Below are 24,709 nucleotides of genomic sequence, written 5' to 3'. Positions count from 1 at the left end.
TTTGGATCTTAGTGCCAATCTCTCTCATATTCCAGTTTTGCCTTCCTCACCATACTAGTCACACTCCTGGCATAAATCTTATATTTATTTTATTTATCGTATGGCTTGTACACATGATTAAAAGACAATAAGATAAAATACACATGAATATAGATAAGATACATATATATGATAATATAAATAAAAAAAAAGTAAAACATCTACATTCAGGCAAATACAAATATGAAATTTATGACAAACTTCAGACAGAATATTAATCATATTTTAACATTTAGGTTTTTAATCCAGTTGATCACCTCTGGGGATAGGTCAATCATATCCTGTACACTCCTTGAGGATAAATATCAGGAATTTGATGACATTTTGATGATGACTTCAACTACAGTTCACAGGGAGAGAAGGGAGTAGAATTTATGCATCTGCTAAGAGATGATTATGTGAGATAGAAAGTAATGGAATGGAGGGGACTCTAGGTTTGAGAGTGCTAGACATGCAGAATTTTCTGTTACGAGAGGATATGTATGGAATTACAAAGTATGGATTATGAAAAACTGAGGGTGAACTTAGAGAAGAGCCATGGAATAAGAATTTGCATTGGGAGGGAGAAGATGTCTGCAGAACATAGGAGATGGTTAGGGGTATTTGAAAAAAGCAGTATCAGACTGTATCCTCAGTCATGAGGATACACCAGGTAGGAGTTAAATGGATGAACAATCATCAAGCAGAAACTACAGAAAACATTGTGGAGAGAATATAGAGAAAAGGGTAATCAGCAAGCCCAAGGCACAGGCAAGAAGGGTGACCTTAATGGCAAAGAAGGCCGAAGCTGATGAGATGAAGCTAACTCTTGAGGACAAAAGAAGTCTCAAAGCGTTTTTTTGCTATGTGGCAAGTAAAAGCATGAATGGCTATGGAACTTTAAGAAGTGGTGACAGCATGGAGGTAACATAAGCAAATGAAATAGCTGAGTTAAGGTGCCAATGGAGTGGAAAGAGAAAATAATTCCACTGCATAAAGGAAGCTTCAAGACAGAAGTTGCAAATTATATGTGCCAATTATTATCTCAGTACTTGTGAACTGGGTTCAGGACTGGTTTGAGAGGAACAAGATATTTTATAGAAGTCTTGCTTCAATAATCCAAGGATATAGTGGAATTACTGAATGAGCACTTTATCAGCGTATATCATACTGGTATAAATTATTCAGTACAACATATAAAGAGAGGCAAGTATTAGGAGAATTGGAAGTGGAAGAAACAGAAGTGTATCAGATGTTGGTTGGATTAGATGTGAATAAGGCTGTAGGAATGGATGACATATCACCACGTATGCTTAACAAATGTGCATTACAGTTGGTTATGCCCTTGACCGGTTATTTAATGAAAGTCTTGCAGTGGGTAGGGTTCCTAAGGAGTGGAAAGAGGGCAAAATAGTACCACTCCACAAACATGGTACTAAGACAAAAGTCTCCAACTATAGGCCAGTCTGTATAACTGCATTTGTGGTCAAGGTGTTGGAGAGATTGATAAGGAATAGAATACAGAATTGGGTTGATGGGCATGGCATTCTTTATAAAGGTCAGCATGGATCTGTAAAGGGTAGGTCCTGTTTCAGTAATTTACTTGCATTGTATGATAAGGTGACAAGTGTGTTAGATAAGGGAGAATCATATACAGTGATATTCTTAGACTTTGCAAAAGCGTTTGATAGATTACCACATGATAAGTTGGTGTACCAGCTGCATAGGATGGGAATAGACAGTATATTTGGTTAGATCAGTGATTTTCCGGTGTGCCACAGCACACCGATGTGTCGCAAGAGGTCTTCAGGTGTGCCGCGCGATTTGTGAAAACAAATTAATTGAAAGAAATAATGTTGTAATTTGCACATTTATTTATTAGTGTCTGGTCTTCCATTCACACCTGAAGCTCCCTTATTTATATTTTACGAAACTTACGATTGGTGAATCAGTTTAAAATTGTGTGTTAATTAGCTTTAATCTTTTGATGTGTTCACAATAACTTCATTTAATTCTCTTATTTTTAAGGTAACTGGTAAGAGTTCTTTTATTGTTTTTTTTTTATTCAATAGTATTCCTTTAACATGGATATTATATATCAATTTGAAAAAAATCAATAAAAATTAAAAAAAATAATTTTGAGTATCGTTTTTCTTACTCAAAATGTCAAAAATATAGTTTAATTTGTTTGGAGCAAAAAGGATAAGTAATTGCTATTATTAATATCTTGTGTGTGTAAATCAATCAAAATTATGACTATTTTTTGCCAGATTGTCAAAAAAATTAAAAGAATATATTTTTAGTGTGCTACGCTCTCTGAACAATACTAGCAGGTTGTGTATGATGGAGCAGTGTCTCAAAAAAGAAGGGTGACCAGTGGTGTGTCCCAGGGTTCTGTTTCTTAGGCACCCTTGCTGTTTAACTTGTTTGTAAACAATATATCATGTGGACACTGACTGGGGATCTTCAGTTATTTGCTGATGATGCAAAGTTGGGAAGAATTATAAGTAACACTGCTGATGCTGAATTCCTTCAGGAAGATTTAAATACTTTTTACTTGGACAAAAGAGTGGGTTGTAGTTTTAATATCAATAAGTACAAAGTGTTGCATTTTGAAGTGCAGAAATATAAGGCTATGTACTATATTGATGGTGCCGTACTGCAGGAAGTGGATGAGATTAGAGATTTGGGAGTGATGGTTGACAACAGACTGAAGTTTAGAGGGCATATTGCTAAGTTGCAGGTTGCAAAGGTTGCACATCATAGTGCTACTATGATAAGTACTCTAACATGCAAGATTAAGGAAGTGGTCGTGCCACTGTATAAGGCACTGGTCAGACCACACTTGGACTATTGTGCTCAGATCTGGTCACCTGGTTTTCAATGTGATGTGGAGACATTGGAGAGGGTCCAGAGACAAGTGACTAAGACAATATCAGGAATTTGGAATGCTGGCTATGGAGAGAGAGAGAGGTTGAAGAGATGTGGATTGCAGAGTTTGGTGGATAGGAGAAAGAGAGGTGATACTGTAATATGTGGGTCTTTTTGCTTATTGTAATGTCTGTTAGGCCTTTGTAATATCTTAATTATTCTCTATCCTTGTTAGTTTCTTATCTATCTTGTGTCTCCTTAGTGACTTACTCCTTCGTACAAAAATCTATTCCACCTTTCGCACTGTGACGTGGAGACTACTTGTCGTATGCCAAGGAGCTGGAAAATTTGTTTGTTCAGACTGCGCCACCAGTATTCCTTTCTAGGCATAAGACTTTGTAATATGGCCAGCAGATCTCTCTCTCTGTAGCATACATTCCTTCAAATGAAATAGCATAAACAGTTGTGGTCCACATGCACTTAAACTACACTTCTAATATCTTATTTGTCACTCTCAGGTCCGAGTTTATTTAGGTTTAGGAACAGCACATTGTAAATCAAAAGATCAGGTGGCAATCTGTTGACATATAACTAAAACACATTTATTTACACTAATACAAAAGTACATCAATTAAATGATAGGGAGGTTACTCTCTCTACTTATCTGTTAAATTTCAGCTTTAAAAAAAAAACTTCTCTCTGTAATTCTAAACAAACTACACAGCATAAATATCCATTTACTTCTTTGCTTATAAAGAAAACAATTCTAATCTATTCATAAAGAATTTAACTTGTTATGCCAAGTTATCTCACAATTATATTCCAATTACTAACAAATCAAAAGGCTTTCTTATAGACACTGCTTATTCCTAGTACCTTATATCTTATTCAGTCCATCTAATTATTTCTCCTACATTACATAAAAGAAACATAGAACATAAATTGGAATAAACTCACATAGGCTCTGTCATCTGGGTCGCACATTCATTCAAGGTTCTGCTTCAGAGTTCTCAGACTTTTCTTCCATCTCAGGCCTTAGATTTCTTTCTACAGTGCCTTATTTCACTAGCATCTCATCAAGGTGTTGGCAAGGTTTTGGAACGCTTATTTCCGGGACTCATGGGGTCCTGCAAGGAGGTCCAATGTGCAGAGCTTATGCAGTCTCATTCAGATAGCAGTGCATTCTTCTCCGGGCACTGAAGTCTGCTCCTCGGGTAATAGCTTCCAGTAATTTCCACAGCAACACCCAAGATCTAGACAGCCTAGTGGACCGGCGTCCTTTTTTTCTCTGCCTCCCTCCGACTTCTGGCATGTCCTAGCCGTATAGTCATGTCCTCTATGTTCGACTGCCAATATCGATGTTCTCCTCAATGCCTTTTTATTTCTCCGTCTCCGGGACCTTGCACGAAGGGTTCAGATCCCGAAGAATTCGGCGCGACTCCTTGATCTGATATTACAGCCGACCAATTCTTTGTTATCTCAAGCACACTTCAAAATCCGATTTGTCGGACAGCGGAACCTTGTCTGATCCACGCCGACCCTTTTAAGAATGACCTTAAAGGTTGGCGTACACAGAGCTTTAAACAAAGGTTTCCAAAGCACTTAGTTAAAACAATAACATTCAATTTCCAGTGACACAGCATTTTCTCTTGTTGTTACTAATTTTAGACATTCTTTGTTACTACATTTTTATTATTATTATATCACACCTCCAGGGATTCAAAGACTCATCGAGGGAGGGCATCAACTCTACAACTCCTCGTCTCACTACTCCACCAACCTTCATCATCTTACACCAACGCCATCTACTGCCAACTACCACCACTAGTGCATTCACAGACAATCACAAACATCCATGCCCACAGCAGGATTCAAACCCGCAGTCTTTTGGCTGGAGAACGGATATGCTAACCACTCGTCCAACCAGGCCGGCTCAATGTAACTTTCCCATCGGAATATATACATTCTTTATACAAAGGTTATTTTTACAACACAAACTTTTGAGATGCGACCTCTGTAAAAATCGATGTAAAAATTTTAAGCTACATCGAATTTTACAATATGATGGAGACGTTTAGTGAGAGGATTTTATCAGATGAATCCAGAGGGGCAATTAAAGTAAGAGACAGTTTCTCACTGACACAATACGAACAGACTGAATGATGTAGACCAATAGAAATCAAGATAACAAATCATCAAGCACACGTTAGAACTGTCAACTTTAGAATTTTCTTGGTAACTCTCTCAAATACTGACATTTCTTACATGTTAGGATAAACTTAGATGCGAGGTCATGCTGTGACATTAGATGAGTGCCCAAATATCATCATAAATCTTGATTCATCTGTTGTAGAAATGATCTTTATTTATTAGAATTTTATGTTCCTTTGATTTTAAGTTTATTTTGTATACCATACGTTTTCCATACCCTTTTATAAGATTAAGATAATTCTATAACATATTTGGTTTTCACGGAAATTGTTAACCAGTTCTAAATCTGCCTCAAGAGGTTCACATGAATCAATATTACCTGGCTGCAACACATCACTGCATATAATCATTTCAATAGAAATTATCAGATTATAGGTGATCAACTGGGAGTAAAATGTTATACATCTCAGCAGTACTATAAAAACATTTAAAAGCACAGTCATATTGTAATAAGATTTAAATTTGATTTAATATACAGAGCTCTTTGGCTTTTAAAATATAAGACTCAGAAATTGTAGAAATGCAACTCAAAAAGTTGCGAAATAAGAGTTCTAATTAAATGACTTATGTTTACAGCAAATATCAAAAGTTTCTGAAATTTGCTGTTAGACTGAGCTGCCTGTTTTTATGCAGCAACTAATACTAACTCTCAGTAGTGGAGAAGATCTTCAAGATATTCTTGCCCATTGTATGATGTGTCAGCAAACCATTAACAAGCTTCTTTAAAAGTTGTTAAAAGGACCAGGATTTTGTTGAAATTGGATAAAATACAAATAAAACTAGAATTAATGAATGACATAAAATTTAAGACTGGTTTGGGGTGTAGAAAATCACTTACAATTATAAAATAAATAAAATTATAAGTTAAAAATAAATAAATTACTATTTATTTATTTTTATTTGAAAGCCCTCATGTGCAGGAAATTTGTTCCACATGGCACAACACTTTTTAAACATATTTTAAGGATGTGGCAATGAAGGACTGCAGAAATGGAAGTCACTGGTTTCCCAGACCAATAACATACACTCCATTCCATGCTACTTTGTACAACTAATTTCTTGAAAAAGACGTGACACCCACCACCCTTCTAGGAGCCTTCATGGTTATGTTGGTAATGACAATGCCCCTTCCTTGTAAGGGGGCGAAAAGTTTTTTCCTCCCAAATACTCTGATTTTTCCTTCCAGAAAAGAAAAAGCACAGAAAAAGCAAAAAAAAAAAAAAAACCAGGACATCCTCTTAAACGATTCAACGATGACTTCTAAGGCCAGAACAGGCCATGCTAGGCCTAAATCTTTGATACGCGTGATGATGATGATGAAAAGAAAAAGCACAGGCCAAAGAACACATACAATTAACTGATAATACCATAATTTCAAACAAATTATGGTATCATGTCTGTTTCAGCAAGTCAAAATTACTTGCCTTTGGCTTGTCAAAAAATTAACATGCTTCTAGTAATAATTGACGTGATTGGTCAAGTGGTTAATGCACCCACTTTCCAAACAACAGGCTGCAGGTTTGGATTCTACGATGGATATGCATGTTTGCAATTTTAGACAGGAGATGAATTGCATTGACTTGCGAGACCATCATCCTGCTTAATGGAGGCCTGAAGAAGTGGTTAATGCACCCACTTTCCAAACAACAGGCTGCAGGTTTGGATTCTACGATGGATATGCATGTTTGCAATTTTAGACAGGAGATGAATTGCATTGACTTGCGAGACCATCATCCTGCTTAATGGAGGCCTGAAGTGGCTTGTATGCTCTCATGAGAAGTTTCTGGATTACATAAAAAAAAATAAAAGTATGATCCTGAGCCTATCTGAAGTATAGACAAATAATCTTTCATGGGTGAGAGTAAAAAAAAAAATAAATAATTTGAAAAATAATTTGAGTGCAACATGGACGATGAAAAAAAAAAAATACACACATACACAAAAAAAAGTAAACCTGTAGTATATTAATACCATAGGTGGGAAAAAAATTTTTTTTTTCTATTTTTATTAATTTTATAGTTTTTGTAATTTTTTTGTCTATTTTTTTTTACCTGGTCCAGAAAGCCTGCTCTAGAGACCCAACATGAAACTTTTAAAGCCACTTCAGGTCTCCAATAAAGCAAAGTGGTGGTCTCACACCAGACATAAATAAAAAAAAAAACATCCCTGCAAATAGCAGGATTTGAACCTGCAGAATCTTGGTTGGAGAGCAGATACATTAACCACATCTGCAGAAATAAAATTTGAGAAAAATAGCAGTATATGTTAAATTAGACAAGGAGAGAAACAGAATTGTTCTACAAAAATCAGCTTTAAAATAAATAATTACAGAAATAAATGGATTACACAGGAGAAGAGAATATGACCAATAAATTGGGGGGGGGGGGATAGTGAAATATAAACCAAAAGGAAAAAAGAAATAGAGGAGCCCTTAAACATATGGAACAAAACTGAAACAGACCACAGGGCCTATATCATCAAAGGAAAATTATAACAGTTATTTTAAAAACTGACATTATTTGCTAAAAACTGATTGATTTTTACATCTTAATATGAAAGGTTAAACTCCTTTGATCTAATTAGATTTAATTTGAGTATTAAAGAAAATATCAGCAGAGCTTTATTATATATTTTCTTATAAAATTAATTAAGCATATGACATATATATATATTTTTCGGCAGGATAGGAGGGGAAAGCGTGGTGGTGGTGGGGTACTGCTTATGATAAGTGACAACCTATGTCCTCTAAGAGTGGAGGCTTTGGAAGGCAGTGAGACAAATGATTTTGAGAGCATATGGTGTGAGGTAGAGGTGAGCAAGACAGGATATTTAGTGTGGTGTTGCTCCAGACCCAAGAGCAGAGAGGATGGGGACCAGGAGATGTTAAGACAGTTAAGTTTAGCAAGTGCAAGAAGAATGATTGTTATGGGAGATTTTAACTATAGTAGTATAAATTGGAGAGAGGAAGATGCATGTAGCAATAGGGGAATGAAATTTCTAGAATTCTTGAGGGACAAATGTCTTAGGCAACATGTAACAGAGGGAACAAGAGGTTCAAGAGTTTTGGATTTGGTTATAGCATCAGAAGAGTTGATAATAACTGAGATGACATCTCTCCCACCAGTTGGAGAGAGTGACCATATGGTTTTGACTTGGTAAATGAATAGACATGCAGGAGTATCAAAGAGACGGGAACTTATGTGGAATTATAAAGCAGGTGATTATAATAGTCTTAGACGTCAACTTCGGGAAGTTTCAAGGAGGGAGGAATTGGAAGGCCGGGATATCATTAGTGCATGGGAAATTGTGAAAGAATATTTGTTAGCAGCAATGGTAAGTTGTATACCACGAGTGAAGAAAAGGACACAATTTGGAGTAAAGTGGATGACAAACAATATTAAACAGGAATCGCATGAAAAAGAGGCTATGGAAGAGATATAAGGAGACAGGTGAAGAGAAGATGCATGAAGAATATAAGACACAGGCCAGAAGAGTGACTAGTGTGGTAAGGAAAGCGAAACTGGAATATGAGAGAAGATTGGCCCTAAGATCCAAAGAAAATCCTAGGGAATTTTTTAGCTATGACAAGTAAGATGCAAGTATGAGGAGAAATGACTGTGGAAGAATGATATTGTGGGATAAAAATGGGAATAGAGTGACTGATGCAGAGGACATAGTAGAATTGTTCAATGAACACTTTATTGGAGTATTTCATCCTAGAGGAGTCAGTTTTAATGCTAGAGAGATAGGGCAGGCTCGAGGTTTAGAGGTACAGGAGGAGAGTGTGATATCCAGAGTACTCAGATACTGAGTACCCTGGATGTCAGTAATGCTTTGGGACTGGATGGTATTTCACCACGAGTTTAGAGAGAATGTGCTAGGGAACTGACAGTGCCTTTAACTTGGCTTTTCAATGAAAGTCTGGCTGTGGGAAATGTGCCCAGGGAATGGAAGGAAGGTAAGATAGTGCCATTGCATAAGGGTGGTAACAGACTGGAAGTGTCTAATTATAGGCCAGTATGTGTGTCATCAGTAGTTGTTAAGATCTTGGAGAAAGTAGTGAGGGACTGTATACAGCATTGGGCAGATGAGGGTAATGTTATCTGTTTGAGGAAACATGAATTTGTGAAAGGGTACTCTTGTTTTAGCAATATGCTAGCCTTTTATAATAAAGTTACAAGAACATTAGATGAGGGAAAGGCATATACTGCAATTTTCTTAGACTTAGCAAAGGCATTTGACAGGGTGCCACATGATAAGCTAATATTTAAGTTGCAGCACATGGGTCTGGATGTCAGATTTGTCAACTGGATTCAGGATTGGCTGTCTGATAGGTATCAGAGAGTTGTGTATGGTGGAGCAGTTTCAAGGAGGCAGAGGGTTACAAGTGGGGTCCCACAGTGCTCAGTACTAGGACCTATATTGTTTAACCTTTATATCAATGACATTCCTAGTGGATTGCAAGGGGATATTCAGTTGTTTGCAGATGATGTGAAGCTGGGAAGGATTATTACTAATAGTGCAGATGTGGTAGCCCTGCAAGAGGATTTGAATAAGCTAGATAGATGGGCAAATGAATGGGGGTGTCAGTTTAATGCAGCAAAATGTAAGGTCTTGAGGTTTGGGAAACATCGATGGGATGCTGCATACATACTCTATGGGAGGAGTTATACTGGAGGAAGTAGAGGAGACAAGAGATCTGGGGTTGATGATTGATAGAAACCTGAAATTTAGGGGACATATTGCAAAGGTGATGAAGGTAACACAGAGGATTTCTGCAATTATGAGAAGGACACTGACCTGCAGAGATAAAAGGGTTATCATTCCATTGTATAAGTCTCTAATCAGACCACTCTTAGACTATTGTTCTCAGATTTGGTCCTCAGGATTTGAAGGGTACAAAGACGGATGACAAAGATGGTTTCAGGACTGTACAATTTTCGTTATGAGGATCGGCTGAGGGAATGTGGACTGCAGAGTTTGGTGGATAGAAGAAGGAGAGGTGATATGATTGAGACTTTTAAACTGTTGAGAGGTGGTTACAGGGTTGACACTGTGGAGTTCTTTCCCTTTGTTGAACAACGGGAAGGAGTGATGACAAGAGGCCATCCCTGGAAGTTACGAAAGGAAACTGTGAGCAAGAAGGTGAGGAGTGGTTTCTTTGCATGGGTGGTTGAACCGTGGAATGCATTGCCTGATGAAGTGGTGAGAGTGAGAACAGTCAATGAGTTTAAGGAGTGGTATGATACTTTGTTTTTCTTAGGGTGGGTCCTCCCCTCGATGAGTCTCGACAGACTTTATGTTCTTAGGAAGGACCTCCCACGATGAGTCTTTTGACTCCATGGAGGCCTGAATAATAATAATAATAATATATAAAAAAACAACATATAAATATATATTAAAAAAAAAACTAACTGAACAACTTTCACACCACACAGAAAGCCATTTGACATCTTTAACAGTCTTTCCATTATCAAGAGAAACTGTGATATCTTCAGTGATATATTGTCGAAGACTTTGTTTCCTGAAAAAGAAAAGAGGTACAATTCATTTTATTGAAAAATGAAAATGAAAATAACTTTCAGCATATGTACTAATATTCAAGAATAATAAAGGAACAGGCAATTTAGAAACAGCCTGTTTGCCAAAATAAAAATTTATCATTGCTCATATCTTATTCTTCCATTCATATTTATAAATTTAGGGACACAAAACACACGTGCTGAAAAGATTATTTTACTGATTAATAATAAAATAATAACTTGTCATTTCGACCCCTGTATTCAGGTCATCATCAGAAGGATACATGTGTATAAGAACCAAGCTACATGCTGTTGCACTCTATACAGATAAATTACATCTACGTTGTTAACTAATCTTTTTTCTTAGCCTGCCCCCTAGTGATAAAAAAAACAAAACAAACTCTGCTGAAGTCCTCACGTACTAGGATTCTTCTGGAATTATACAGTTCATATTGTTATATTACGATTATCTTTTGGATTTGTACACAGTAAGGTTGCTATTGAATGTTCAGGGAAAAAAAAAAAAAAAAAAAACTTCACCAAGTCTTCTTGTATTGAGATTTTTCTTTGTGGTTGCTATGAAGGTTGCAGATGGGTCCTCCACATTCTTGGAATGGTTAGACCATTTTTTATTCAGATTATGTTTGAGCATTTCACATGCTTCCTTGAATTTCTGCTCGAACCAGGTTTTGGTGCGGTATAGGGACTTGGTACCTTTCCAATCAATTCTGTGGTATGTTTGGAGTGCGTGGTCAGAAAGGCCGGTTTTTCCAAAATGGAGGTATTTTATTATTGTCGTTTGTGTTCATCCTTCCTGATTGGGATGGTTCGCCCTGTTTCCCATATGTATGGTATGTTACATGTGCATTTCATTTTGTAAACCCCTGGGTGAGCTAAGTGTGGCAGAGGATCCTTGGAAGAACTGAGTAGGTGTCTTAAGAACTGAGTAGGTGTCCAGGGTTAAAAGGTGGTTTTGATGTTGTATTTATGTAGTGTTCTGTCTATTTTTTCAGAAATGCTTCTAACATATGGTATAGCAATAGCATTCTTGAAATTTTTTTGTTATTAGTGGTATCTTTGTGGAGGATCTTGTGAATCATTTTTATACTGTATCCATTTTTTATAAAGGCATGTTTGATGGTTTCATATTCATGGTTAAGAGCTTGTTCATTTGAACAAATAGTTTGAGCTCTGTGTTTAAGGGTGCTTATGACCCCTAGTTTTTGTGTTGGGTGGTGATAAGAAGTTGTGTGTATGTACTGGCCTGTGTGTGTAGGTTTGCGGTAAACTGAGAAGGAGAGACAGCCTGAAGGAAATGTGTGTCTAGGAATGGAAGAGGGAATGTATTTAGTGCTTCGTGGCCATGGGGCCAAATGGTGAAAATATCGTCGACATATCTGAGCCAGATTTTGGGCTTTAGGCAATCCGACTCTAGAGCTCGTTGCTCAAAGTCTTCCATATAAAAGTTCACTATTGGGGGGGGGGGGAGTGGTGAGCCCATGGCTGTACCCTCTTTTTGAAGGTAAAAAAAAATTGTTTTGCTACACAAAATATCCGGAGCAGAGTACGTGGGCAAAGAGGGCTGTGATGTCGTGTGGAAATATGTTCTGTAAGAGCAAGATAGTATCATTGATTGGGACATTGGTGAAAAGGGAAGTTATGTCGAAGCTGACTAATAGATCTTGGTGGTTGAGTAATGTTTTTAATTTTGTTTATGAAATGTTGTGTATTTTTTTTTATGTAGGAAGGGGAATGACCAACCAATTCCTTGAGTGTGGCTGCTAATTTTTTGGCTAAGTGGTAATTCGGGCTGTCGATTCCTTCCACAATCGGACGTAATGTGTGTCTGTTTTGTGTACTTTTGGCAGGCCATAAATTCTGGGTATGCAGGCATACTGCGGTATTAATTTTTTAATTGTTTCTTCCGGCCACATGTTAACTGATTTAAGTAGTTTTCTTTTTGTTGCGTTGCATGGGGTTGTAATTTACCAATTGGTAAGTGTTGTGGTACGATACCAAATGGTTCATTTTTTCTATATAGGTTGTCCGATTTAAAACAACAGTGGCATTCCCTTTATCTGCTTTTGCGATAATAATGTCACGGTTATTTTTTTTAGGGATTTGAGGGGCAGTTTTTCAGCTTTGTTTAGGTAGCTGCTTAATTTTTTGGTTGAATTTAGTAAAGAGGAGTTTCCATCCGTATTTTTTCAGCTAAATTGGCGGGGAGGGATCTTAAACCTCTCTCGATATGATAGATTATTTCAAGTTTATTTACTGACTTCGGAGCAATGGCGTAATTTAAACCTTTCCATAGTAGTGAAAGTTCACCTTGGGTTAGGTTGTAATCTGATTGGTTGATAACCAGACAGTGGTCCGATGGTGGTTGGTTGCTCCTAACTGCATTTGTAGGTGATTGGCTGCTCCTTTCGTTATGGTATCGTAATTGTCTTAAGCTTTCCTGTAGTTTTAATGCTTGCTTGAAACTTTGTTATTAATTGTTCTTTGTTTTTGAGTAAATAGATGCTTGGCCAAGTCATCTGTGATCTTGTCCAGAATATCCCAAATTTCTGGATTAACATAACTGGATATCTCAAATTTTAGTTGTAACACTTTGGCTTGGGTAAATGCCAAGTTCTTTCGAGGCACGAACGAACTTAGCATTTACCCAAGTTAATTTGCCCATGGATCTCCCGCAATGAGTTGTTCGACTCCATGAAGATCTTATGTTAATAATTATTATAATTACGGCTATTATAGCCTGTTTTCGTTTAAGAGTGTCCCTTATTTTAAATACATTGGCTATTGTTACTCAAAAAAGGGGTATATATATATTTTAGGGCATTATGGGTGAGTATAGAAGGCAATTATAGCAGAATAAGAGAGGTGGAAAAATTTTGTATATACCTTGTTTGAATACTAGGATGTCTTCCAATTTCATGATCCTGCTGAAGATTGTTTATAACAAGATGGGAGAAATGGAGCGTGGGGGGGGGGGGGGGGTTCATGTGGGAAAAATAAATTTGGAAATGCCCTTATTTGGCAAATTCAACTTCCAGTCTTGACATAGCCCTACATTCCAAAAATGTTCTGATGATGGTCAGTCGACCGAAACGGTCCACACCCCGTTACCGCTCTCCTCTGCCCCAGTTTCCCCATAAGTAAACCCTTCCCCTTCTCTCCTCCTCCCCCTCCCCAATATGCATCCCTAAACAAACACAATAGTATATATATATATATATATATATTATTATTATTATTAACACAAAACCCGTGTTTCCAAATTTATTTTTCTCGCATCAAAACATCCCCCCCCCCCAATGCTCCCTTCCTCTCCCCTCATTATAAACAACCTTCAGGATCATGAAATGAAATTGGAAGAACATCCTAGTATTCAAACAAGGTATGTACAAACATTTTTTCACCTCTTTTATTCTGCTATAATTGCCTTCTATACTCACCCATAATGCTCTAAAATTACTTTTTGAGTAATAATAGCCAATGTATTTAAAATGAGGGACACTCCTAAACAAAAACAGGCTATAATAACCGTAATTATAATAATAGTGTTTAAGAGGAGTAGCATGGGAATTTTCCCAGAAACTATACCTAATTTATGTTAATAATAATAAAGTCAGAATAAACCTTGACACATTAACCAATGTTAGTAGGATCACTGTTCTCTATGTCATTTAAAGTTTCCCCATGAAGTATATACTTTGCATCCCATCACTGCTTATCAAATCGCAAACCTTACACTTACACGGAGGTTATGTCACTTCTGAACTTGGTCTGCCTTCCTGCAGTTGTCTGTATGCAATTAATATGTAAGTAATATGGAAGCAAAAAGGAAGTAGGAGTGAGGAAGCAGAAAAAAAGTAATGGCAGAACAATGAGAGGGAGCAATAGTATGGAAGTGACAGAAAGCGAAATTGCTGAAATGCAATATTTGAAGAAAGAGTTCTTTGGAATGTGGAATACAAGCATAGATTGAGAGAATGTAAGTTGCAAAGCCTCATGAATAGGAGGAAGAGATATGATTGAGACATATAAGCTAGTCAGGGGTTGTTATCAGGTTGACATGGAAGAGATTTTTCATAGAATGGGAGAGTGCAGGGGGGGGGGGCAGAACAAGAGATCATTGCTGGAAACTGTATAGGAGGGTGTGAGCAAAGGACTGAGGAGAAGGTTCTTTGCATTGTTTGCCATTTTTCTTTGTATATGCAATGATGCCAAGTTTGAAAGCAATATTTATAGCAATGTCTATGTTGCTTTTGAGCCATGGGTTAATAACAAAAATAATCGTAAAACACTAGAATATCACTAATTGTATTCCACACCAACTGGAGGGAAGTGTGAAACTTCACTCAATCACATCCTCTGATAAAATGATCAGATTTAAAACTCTATTCTCACGTGCTCTCCTTTACATACAGCTTAAGATAGTTGTCACTCAACAAATTCATTTTCATTCCAAATTATATAGCCTCAATTAAAATTGCCCATAACAATCATCCTTCCCTTGTTCACTAACCCAATTGCTGACATATTTCGCCCTCCATATTCTCTGACAAATAGCAACATCAAACTAAATCTCTCTTTTTCTGGCTCCCAATGATAAACCGGTCTGGGTAGTGGCCCCCTTGCCTTTAATACATAGCACCATACATCTCCTCAAGGAGATGGGCTGTGCATTAAGGGTAAATATTAAGAATAGTGATCCAAGCTTATTCTACCTTTACTATAAGTTGCCTTGACTTGCAGTACTTTGAGGGTCAGCTAGACTCGCAATACGTGCAGGCGCAAGCTTGACTTGTTTGTCTGTTTGCTTACTTGGGAAATTGGATTAAAACCAGGTTTAAAATATCTTGGTATCTTTAACATTTATTATACCCAAGGTAAAATACTTTCTACATTTATATCTCCTCCTGAGATTTTTATTTAACAAGGTTAAAACGCCTTATGGTAACTTGTTCTGACAAAATACTTATAAGCTCAGTGTTACTAAAATCTTGGTATTTCTTGCCTGGCTCCCACTGATGAGACCTCAATACAGGTCTAAACCGGTCTGGGTAGTGGCCCCCCCCTTGCCTTTTATACATAGCATCATACATCTCCTCAAACATATGGGCTGTGCATTAAGGGTAAATATTAAGAATAGTGATCGGAGCTTATTCTACCTTTACCATGAGTTGCCTTGACTTACACTACTTTGAGGGTCAGCTAAACTCGCAATACGTGCAAGCGCAAACTTGACTTGTTTGTCTGTGGGAAATTAGAGTAAAACCAGGTTTAAAATATCTTGGTATCTTTAATAAATATCTCTTCCTGTCAACCTCCACCTCACACCACACTGCATCAAAACCATTGTCACTATTTTCCTCTTTCATGTCTATCTATTGTGCATATAATTCCCCTGCTATCATTGGCAGCACTCCCCTCCCTTCTTGTCCTTTCTATCCTCGTGAAAAATACTGTACCCTTCTATTTCTATTCTTGTCAGGAGATCATCCTCATTCAACCATGCTAAACTTATTCCAACAATTTTGGGGTGAATAAATGGTGCAATAGGTGTCCTCCCGCGATGAGTCTTCGGACTCCTTGGAGGCGTCACCAATAATAATAATAATAATAAACCCAATCAGTGAAGCAATTTCATCTCCTTTATTTCTGATGATCCTGGTAATTGTAAATAAACACAGCGGTTCACTTTTAGGTCTATAACCAGTCCTAACCAAGCTAATCTGTTGGTAGTGACTTCCCCACTACACTTATGCCAATTCTGTGTCTCCCTGTCCACCCCAACTCCTCCCCATTTTCCTGTTCTTCTTGCATTCCAATACTTTCTTCATCTCTCACGCTACTACTATTTCCATTAACAAGCACTTCATTATATAGTGAAACTTGTGCAGTATCCATCAGTGGTGCACTCAGGATTTAATCTTGGAGGGGTCGAGCACTCAAGATTTAATCAGTGGGGTGGAGGGGGCACTCGAGATTTAATCTGGGGAGGAGGGCAGGCGAGTTGAGTAGACGATTTGAGAATACACACTAAGCATTAGTCAATCTCTGGCATGGGCAAGCGGGTTTTTTCTCCTGGAAACTCGGGTTTTTCGTCCAGTAAACTCAAGAAAATCGACCGCAGAACCCACATCATTTCAGACATTAAATACGCGTGTTAGGGTTAGGGACCACGAGATGGCGGCACTTGTTGAGCCGTCTCTCTCTCTCTCTCTCTCTCTCCACTGCGTGCCACTTAATTTGTGATAGCCTTGGGCCAGCTATCTCTGATTGGCTGACAGTGAAGATTGAACTGCCCACTCAGTCTCCAAAAGTTAGATAGGGCTAAACGGCCTCGCCCACTCCCTATATACGGGAATAAAAAGGAGTTAGCTGATTTTTTTTTTTTTTTACACTAAGCATTGCATATGAGCTATGCCTGAGCATCTGCACTGATCACCAATACATGATACCCGTGATCTCCTCTGGCCCGGCTCGGGCAAATGAAGTAGAGCCCAAGCATTACTTCATTCGCTTTGCTTTCACTGCGGTCAGGATTCCCGAGTGCTATAGGATATTCCCACCTTATGTGATCGCTAATTCATAAGTAGCATAGAAATAGAAGACCCAACATAAATTAAAAATAATAATAATAATTTTAATTAGGAAAATATTTTTGGAAATTTTTCAGTGTTTTTTCCTTTTTCTTTTGGGGGGACCAGGGCCCCTTGTCCCCCTCCCTGGGTTCGCCAGTGGTATCCATAGCTATAGAACAGGGGTATCAACTAATGTTTGCATAAGATCTACATTGTCTATACAGATATACCTGCAATCTACCTTTTTCAAAATTGGAGTATAAGGTATAAGATTTCTAATTTATGTTTAGACAAAGAAAAAATTATCGTAATATTATTTATTATTATTACAATATATTATTATAATTATCATAATATTAATTAGATATAATGCTTAAAAGAATATTGCAGTTTATTAACCACACTGATTAAAATAGACAATTCATTTTGAACTTCCTGATGAACCAGCATTACTTATTCTACACTGCAATGAGTTCACAATTTTTGCATAATTGGGCGTGTAATTAGTCAATGCATTTCTCAAACATAACTCCAAATGCTCGAATGTTAATGTGGTATGATATTTTGACTTAATAATGTTCATTTGCGAAAATGCCGATTTGCACAAGCATGTCGAACCAAAACAAGCATAAATATTTTCCTCACATTTTCTTAAGTTGGGATACTTGCATTCTGGTAAATATTTCCAAAATCTCTCTTCTTGTGCACTTGCTTCGTGTGCCCGTTCTTCTAGCATAACAATTTTCTCTAATAATTTCCTCTATCAAAAATAGAGGAAAGGTTTTCTGCTATTATTTCTGGCTTTAAGTTGGTATCAAATGGAAAACTCATGAAGAGAATTACATTCTCAAGTTTCTTGAACTCCTGAAAGTGGTCGTCAAATTCTGCAATTACTTTCCGAATTTCACCAATATATTTATTTCTGTTGAAATTAACAAAAGCAGAACTATTTAATTGTGCGATCATATTCGGAAAATTACATAAATTGTTATTTTCAAGCTTCATTATCAGTTGATTCAATTTTTCTTTAAAAGCATTGATAGAACTACAGTGGAACCTCGGTTGTCGAACGCCTCTGTTCTCGAACAATTCGGTTCCCGAATATATTTTCGGAACAAAAAACGCCCCATTTCTGAATAGAATTTCGGTTCCTGAACAGACAAACGGCAACCACGTGCTCCGCTGTAAGGCAAGAAAGTATAGGTACAGTGCAAACACCTGCTCAATTTGCAGTGAGTTTTCTTGATTTGCTTTATGTTTTTTTTTTTTTCATAAATTATTATTAATTAAGCCACTATGGGACGCAGAAGAATAGTGATAGCAGCAAAGCGAAAAGAAAAGTTGTTAGAACCACCACGATAGAGATGAAAAAAGAAATCATATCCAAACATGAAAATGGCATTCATGTCTCGGATCTTGCTATGCAGTTCGGTATGGCGAAATGAACGATCTGTACAATATTCAAAATAAAGAGGCGATCAATTTTAGTCTATATTTTATCTATTTATTGTGTTTATTCTTTTTATGTAAGATTTTATGCATTTTCATTATGTTTGTATACAGTCTTATGCATGAAGTAAAGGTTTAAATAAACAATCATCTGGGGTTCGGGAACGGATTAATCCATTTTACATTAATTCTTATGGGAAAATGGTTTCAGTTTTCAAACAATTCAGTTTCCGAACAGTCTTCGGGAACGAATTAAGTTCGACAACCGAGGTGCCAATGTAATTGTTTTTCTGGGACCCTGAAGTTCTAGGTTTAATTCATTTAATTTACATTATGTCGGTCAAAAAAGCTAAATCCAATAGCAATATCATCTTTTAATTGTTCGTATTCGTCGCCCCTATTGGCAAGAAATTGTTTAATTTTTTCAATTAAATCCTTAAATCTTTGAAGAAATTTGCCCCGACTTAACCACCTGACATCAGTATGCATAAGGTCCATGATTATCACTTTCTTCCATTTGCAACTTAAAAAGGTGCCTTTGCAGAGTTTTTGCCTGAATTCAATTGGAAATCTTGAAAGCTATTTTCATAATTTCTTTCATATTTAAAACTTTAGCACACAGCACTTGTTGATGTATAATACAATGATACTGTAAAAAATTAGGAAAATTTTCATCATGCCTACATAGTATGATAAAACCGTTGCGATGACCTGTTAAAGCTGGTGCTGCATCCGTGGTAATTGACACTAGTTTATAAAGAGGCAGTTGAATGGTCTTGCTGTAACTCTTAAAACTGGTAAATATATCTTCACCCCATGTTTGCTCCTTTAACAGAATGACAGTAAGTAATTCTTCTTTAGTAGAAAAGTCTTTAAAAACCATTCTAATAAAAATAATCATTTGGGCGATGTCAACTGCATCAGTAGAATCGTCCAACTGAAGTGAAAAGGCCTGAGAATCCTTTATATCCTGCATTAGTTGCTCTTTTAGATCCGAATTTATTTCTTCTACTTGTTTTGCAACTGTATTTTGTGATAACTGTATTTTGTTGATTGCAGCAACTATTTCTAATTTATTTTCAAAATTACAAAACAATGATTCAGCTGCTGCAGAAATGCTTTTTTAAAATTTGCACCATCACTAAAAGGTTTCTTATGTTTGGCAAGAACATGGCTCACTCTTAACGATGCAGTTGCTGTCTCTGAGTTTGATATTATTTTAATGAAACATAACTGCTGTGAGACAAACTTTTCTTCAATTCTTGAATTTTGACTTTTTGTATATCACTGTTATGTGGATACGCCGTTTCATAGCTGCTGTGCACCAATTTAAAGTGTCATACCAAGTTCCCTTTTTTTGGCAGAGAAACACTTCCATTGCAAATCAAACAACAACATTTGTCTTTGATCATAATAAAGATTAAAAAATAGATTAAAATAAAGATTAAAATTAAATTAAAATAATTAGAAATAATTATGTTCCCACTCTTAATGATAGTGATATGTCTTTGCTTTTTTTGTAGTAGTCATGATAGTACAATTTTAAATTATATTAAAATACTTTAAACTTCAAATTTTAAACTTTTAGTGGAGCACTAGCACAAAACAAACAACTGAGTTTATAATACTGCTATCGTTTATACATCGAGCTTCACGTGCTATGTTTGTACAGTGCATCAAAGTGAACAAAAACCCAAAGTGGGTGTGTCTATGAGGGTACATACATTTCCAAGAACATTCCACAACAAAAGTCTCATAGCAAGAAATTTAAATATTTTTAACTAATATTTGTAATTTTTCTATTGAAATTTTTGAAATAAAATTCAATTTAATATAATTAAATTATAAACTGGAATTATTGTACAAAAAATATTTATTTAAAATTTTTAATTAACGTAAATTTTAAATGGAACCATAATATAGATTATTATTTGATAAATAGGTTAACATTATTTATTTGCTTTATCGTATTCGGACTCATCTATATATTATTTTGAAAATTGAAACAAAATAAATTTGCGATCGACCCCAAAGCATTATGCAATCTACCCATAGATCACGATCAATGTTATTGACACCCCTGTTATAAAATAACATGTATGCCATGGTAAATAACTATAATGTAAATATTGCATCTTATGTATCATAAGACATCATCAGTACAATCATCACACACAATAGGAAATGAATTTAAAAAAAAAAACCACAGTAGTGCACATGCTTAAATTGGAATCTCTTTACATATACAGTTGTGAGTTAATGGATTAAACTAATGGGCTAAAATTAAAACTAAATTAAATTAAAATATAATAGATAAATTTATTTAATACACTTGAGAATAACAATTTTCCAAACTTTTGGAATAGTGAGACAGTCATTCTGATTAAGTCTATGAAAGGAAGCAGAGGAGATGAGAGATCTAGAAGTAATGGTGGACAAGGACCTGAAATTCAGGGGCCACATTGCACAAGTTGTGAAGACATCACATCGGATAATGACAATGACGGGGGACGATCCTGACATGCAGAAATAGAGAGGTTAGGATGTCATTGTATAAGGTCTCATATGGATTTGGTCAAAGGGTTTTCATGGTGACGAGGATAAGTCGGATAGGGTCCAGATAAGATTCACAAAGGTGGTCAGTGGTCTTTGAAATGTGGAGTACGAGGATAGATTGAGAGAATGTAAGTTGCAAAGCCTCGTGAATAGGAGGAGGGAGGATATGACTGAGACATATAAGCTAGTCAGGGTTGTTATCAGGTTGACATGGAAGAGATTTTTCATAGAATGGGAGGGGGGGGGGTGTAGAACAAGAAGCCATTGCTGGAAACTGTATAAGGAGGGTGTGAGCAGAGGAGTAAGGAGCAGACTCTTTGCATGGAGAGTGGTTGGTGAGTGAAATGCATTACTTGAGTGTGTTGTGAATGTACACACATTGAATTGGTTTAAAGCACAGTTGGATGAGCACTGTGTGCAATGTACCTCCCACGATGAGTCTCCGACTCATGGAGGTCAGATGCTAATAATAATATATGGATCTATTATTATTATATGACACCTCCAGGGAGTCCAATGACTCATTGAGGGAGGGCACCTACTCTAAAATTCTCTGCTTCCACCACTCAATTCAACAACTACAATGAACTGCAACTACAATCATCATCTACACCAACACCATCTACTGCCCACCACCATCACTACTAGTATTTTCACAGACAATCACAAACATCCAGGTCCATGGTGGGATTCGAACCTACATCCTTTTGCTTCCATATTAGTTGCATATAGACAACTGCAGGAAGGCAGACCAAGTTCAAAAGTGACATAACCTCTGTATAAGTGTGAGGTGTAAGGTTTGGGATTTGGTAAGCAATGATGGAATGCAAAGTATACACTTAGTGGGGAAACTTTAGATGAAGTAGAGGAGATGAGAGATCTAGGAGTGATAGTGGACAAGGATCTGAAATTCAGGGGCTACATTGCGCAAATTGTGAAGATACATTGGATAATGGCAATGATGTGGAGGACCCTGATATGCAGAAATAAAGAGGTTATGATGTCATTGTATAAGGCCTTGATCAGGCCTCATATGGATTATTGTGCACAGATTTGGTCAAAGGGATTTCATGGTGACAAAGATATGTTGGAAAGGGTCCAGAGAAGATTTGCAAAGTTGGTCAGTGGTCTTTGGAATACAAGGATAGATTGAGAGAATGTAAGTTGCAAAGCCTAATGAATTGGAGAGAGAGAGAGAGAGGGAGGGGATATAAATGAGACATATAAGCTAGTCAGGGGTTGTTATCAGGTTGATATGGAAGAAATTTTTCATAGAATGGGAGGGGGGGGGAGAACAAGGTCATTGCTGGAAACTATAAGGAGGGTGTGAGCAAAGGAGTGAGAAGCAGGTTCTTTGCATGGAGAGGGGTTGGCGAGTGAAATGCATTGCCTGAGGGTGTTGTGAATATAGACACATTGAATCACATTTAAAGACGGTTGGATGAGCAACTGTGTGCACCTCCCACGATGAGTCTCTGACTTCATGAAGGTCAGATGTTAATAATAATAATAGCAGTAGCTCAAGTATAGAGCCCTGTGGTGTATAACTTGTCACATACTTTCTTCTGGAAGATGCCATATACTACTCTTTCATGTCTGTTCATTAGCACCTTCTTATCCATATCTCTGCTGCATATTATTATTTCACAGGCACCTCCATGGAGTCTTAAGACTTGTGGTAGGAGATTCAAATTATCAACACAATATCTATCATACCTCTCCTTGAAACAATTGTAGATAAAGCACTCACAACTGACTCAGATAACCCATTCCATTCATTCACTACGTTACAAGCAAAAAAATCTAATCCTCACGCCCTTGCTAACCACACTCTTGCCCAACTTCCAGGAATGACCACTTTTTCTGCTCCCTCTAGCCAAGTGCTGAAATATTTCTCCCACATCAAACATATAAAATCCTTTAACTAACTTAAATGTTTCTATCATATCCCCCTTTTTCACTTATCAACTAACTTTTGAAATCCAGAAAACCTTAATCTATCCTGATAGAGAGCATTCCACAGACCACTCACCATCTTAGTCGCTTGTCTCTGGATCTACTACACCAATTCTTCATTCCCAAGAAAACCAGTGACCAGACCTGAGCACAGTAATCCAGATGTGGTTGTATCCAGGCCTCATAAAATAGAATGATAACTCCCTCATCTCTGCTTTTTAGTGTGTTCTTCAATAACCAAGTAATCCTGATCTACCATGGGTACTTTAGCAATATGCCTACTAAACTGCAGCTCTCTCTCTCTACTGCCTACAAATCACTAGCTTCATCAATTTCCTAGAGTACAGTTAACTCAATATGATACACAACTTGTAATCTTTGTTTCCTAAAGCATAACTATATCCCAAAATGCATAACTTTCAACTTTTCCACATTAAATTGACATCCATTGTTTTGTATATGCTATCAGCCTATTTGAATCATCCTGCCCAAACTTTGCATCATCAGCAAAGAAATGAATATCTCCCTTCAAATTATTTTCTATATATGATTTATATACAAATTAAACAGCAGTGATCCAAGCACAGAACCCTTCAACACACTACTGGTCACCTGCCTTCTCCTGAATTCTGTTCCTCCATATACAACTTTTTGGTATCTGTATATGAGCCACTCTTATCTATATCACCAATTTCCAATCCATCCCCATTTGTTGTGGGATCCTGTCAAATACCTTTGCAAAATCAAGCAGTATCATTGTCGAGCCACTCCCTTTATCCAATTCAGTTATCACTATTATAAAAAGTTAGTTGATATTAAGGCATGACTGATCCCCCTCACAAATCCATGCTGCGTCTCATAGAGTATCGTTCTTGTACACCCATTCCTGATTTTTCTTTTCAATCAACTTTTCCAATACTTATACTTTTTTCCACAACATTCCTGAGATACTAATTGGTCTCTAATTTGCTAGCAAAGAGTTAGATCTTCCTTTAAGCAAAGGAATTATTTTGCTCTCCTACCATTCTCTTGGGACCAGAGCCGAGACTTGAATTAAATAGCCTAGCCATTGCCAGTTCCCCTGCCATTCTCGTAAAATGCAAGCTGATATTCGATCTGATCCGACAGCTGTATTTGCATTCATATTCTACAATATCCTAAGAACCTCCAATTCATCAACTTCTGTTTTCACATCAGTTCCTGTCATTTCTGCCATAACAATATCTTCACTTGGATGATAAACCCTTGCAAAATGACTACCTCAGTATCTCAACAATTTCATCTGCTTCCATTATCTCTCTACTATCTGCACCCATTAAAGTTATCCTTCCATAGTCATTCTTCCTCCTACTTGCCACGTAACAAAACAAAAAAATAAAATAACAAACAAAAGAAAAAAGCACTGGGATTTTGTTTTGCCTTTGGCTAATTTCTATTCATGATCTGATTTTGCCTTCCTTACCATTCCTTGCTTGCCTGATCCATATACTGAACATGAGTTACCTATTCACCTTTTTCCTTACATACCTTCCA

The 24,709-nt window shown here is 36.9% G+C and overlaps 1 protein-coding gene across 1 annotated transcript in view; it reads right to left on the bottom strand.

Moving 5' to 3' along the window:
* Nucleotides 1–24,709, bottom strand: part of LOC150107281 (protein Skeletor, isoforms B/C) — a 365,485-nt gene that overhangs the window by 290,517 nt on the left and 50,259 nt on the right. The window contains exon 4 of the mRNA XM_090391768.1: nt 10,516–10,624. Within this exon, the coding sequence (XP_090247894.1) occupies nt 10,516–10,624 (109 nt within the window). The remainder of the gene's footprint in view (nt 1–10,515; nt 10,625–24,709) is intronic.

This window comes from Typopeltis vanoorti, chromosome 4, assembly GCF_054136105.1.
Source record: "Typopeltis vanoorti isolate ZY-2024b chromosome 4, IOZ_Tvanoo_1.0, whole genome shotgun sequence".
Classification (NCBI taxonomy): domain Eukaryota; kingdom Metazoa; phylum Arthropoda; class Arachnida; order Uropygi; family Thelyphonidae; genus Typopeltis; species Typopeltis vanoorti.
Note: the sequence above shows the minus strand (reverse complement) of the source record. Positions and strands in the feature narration are given on the sequence as shown.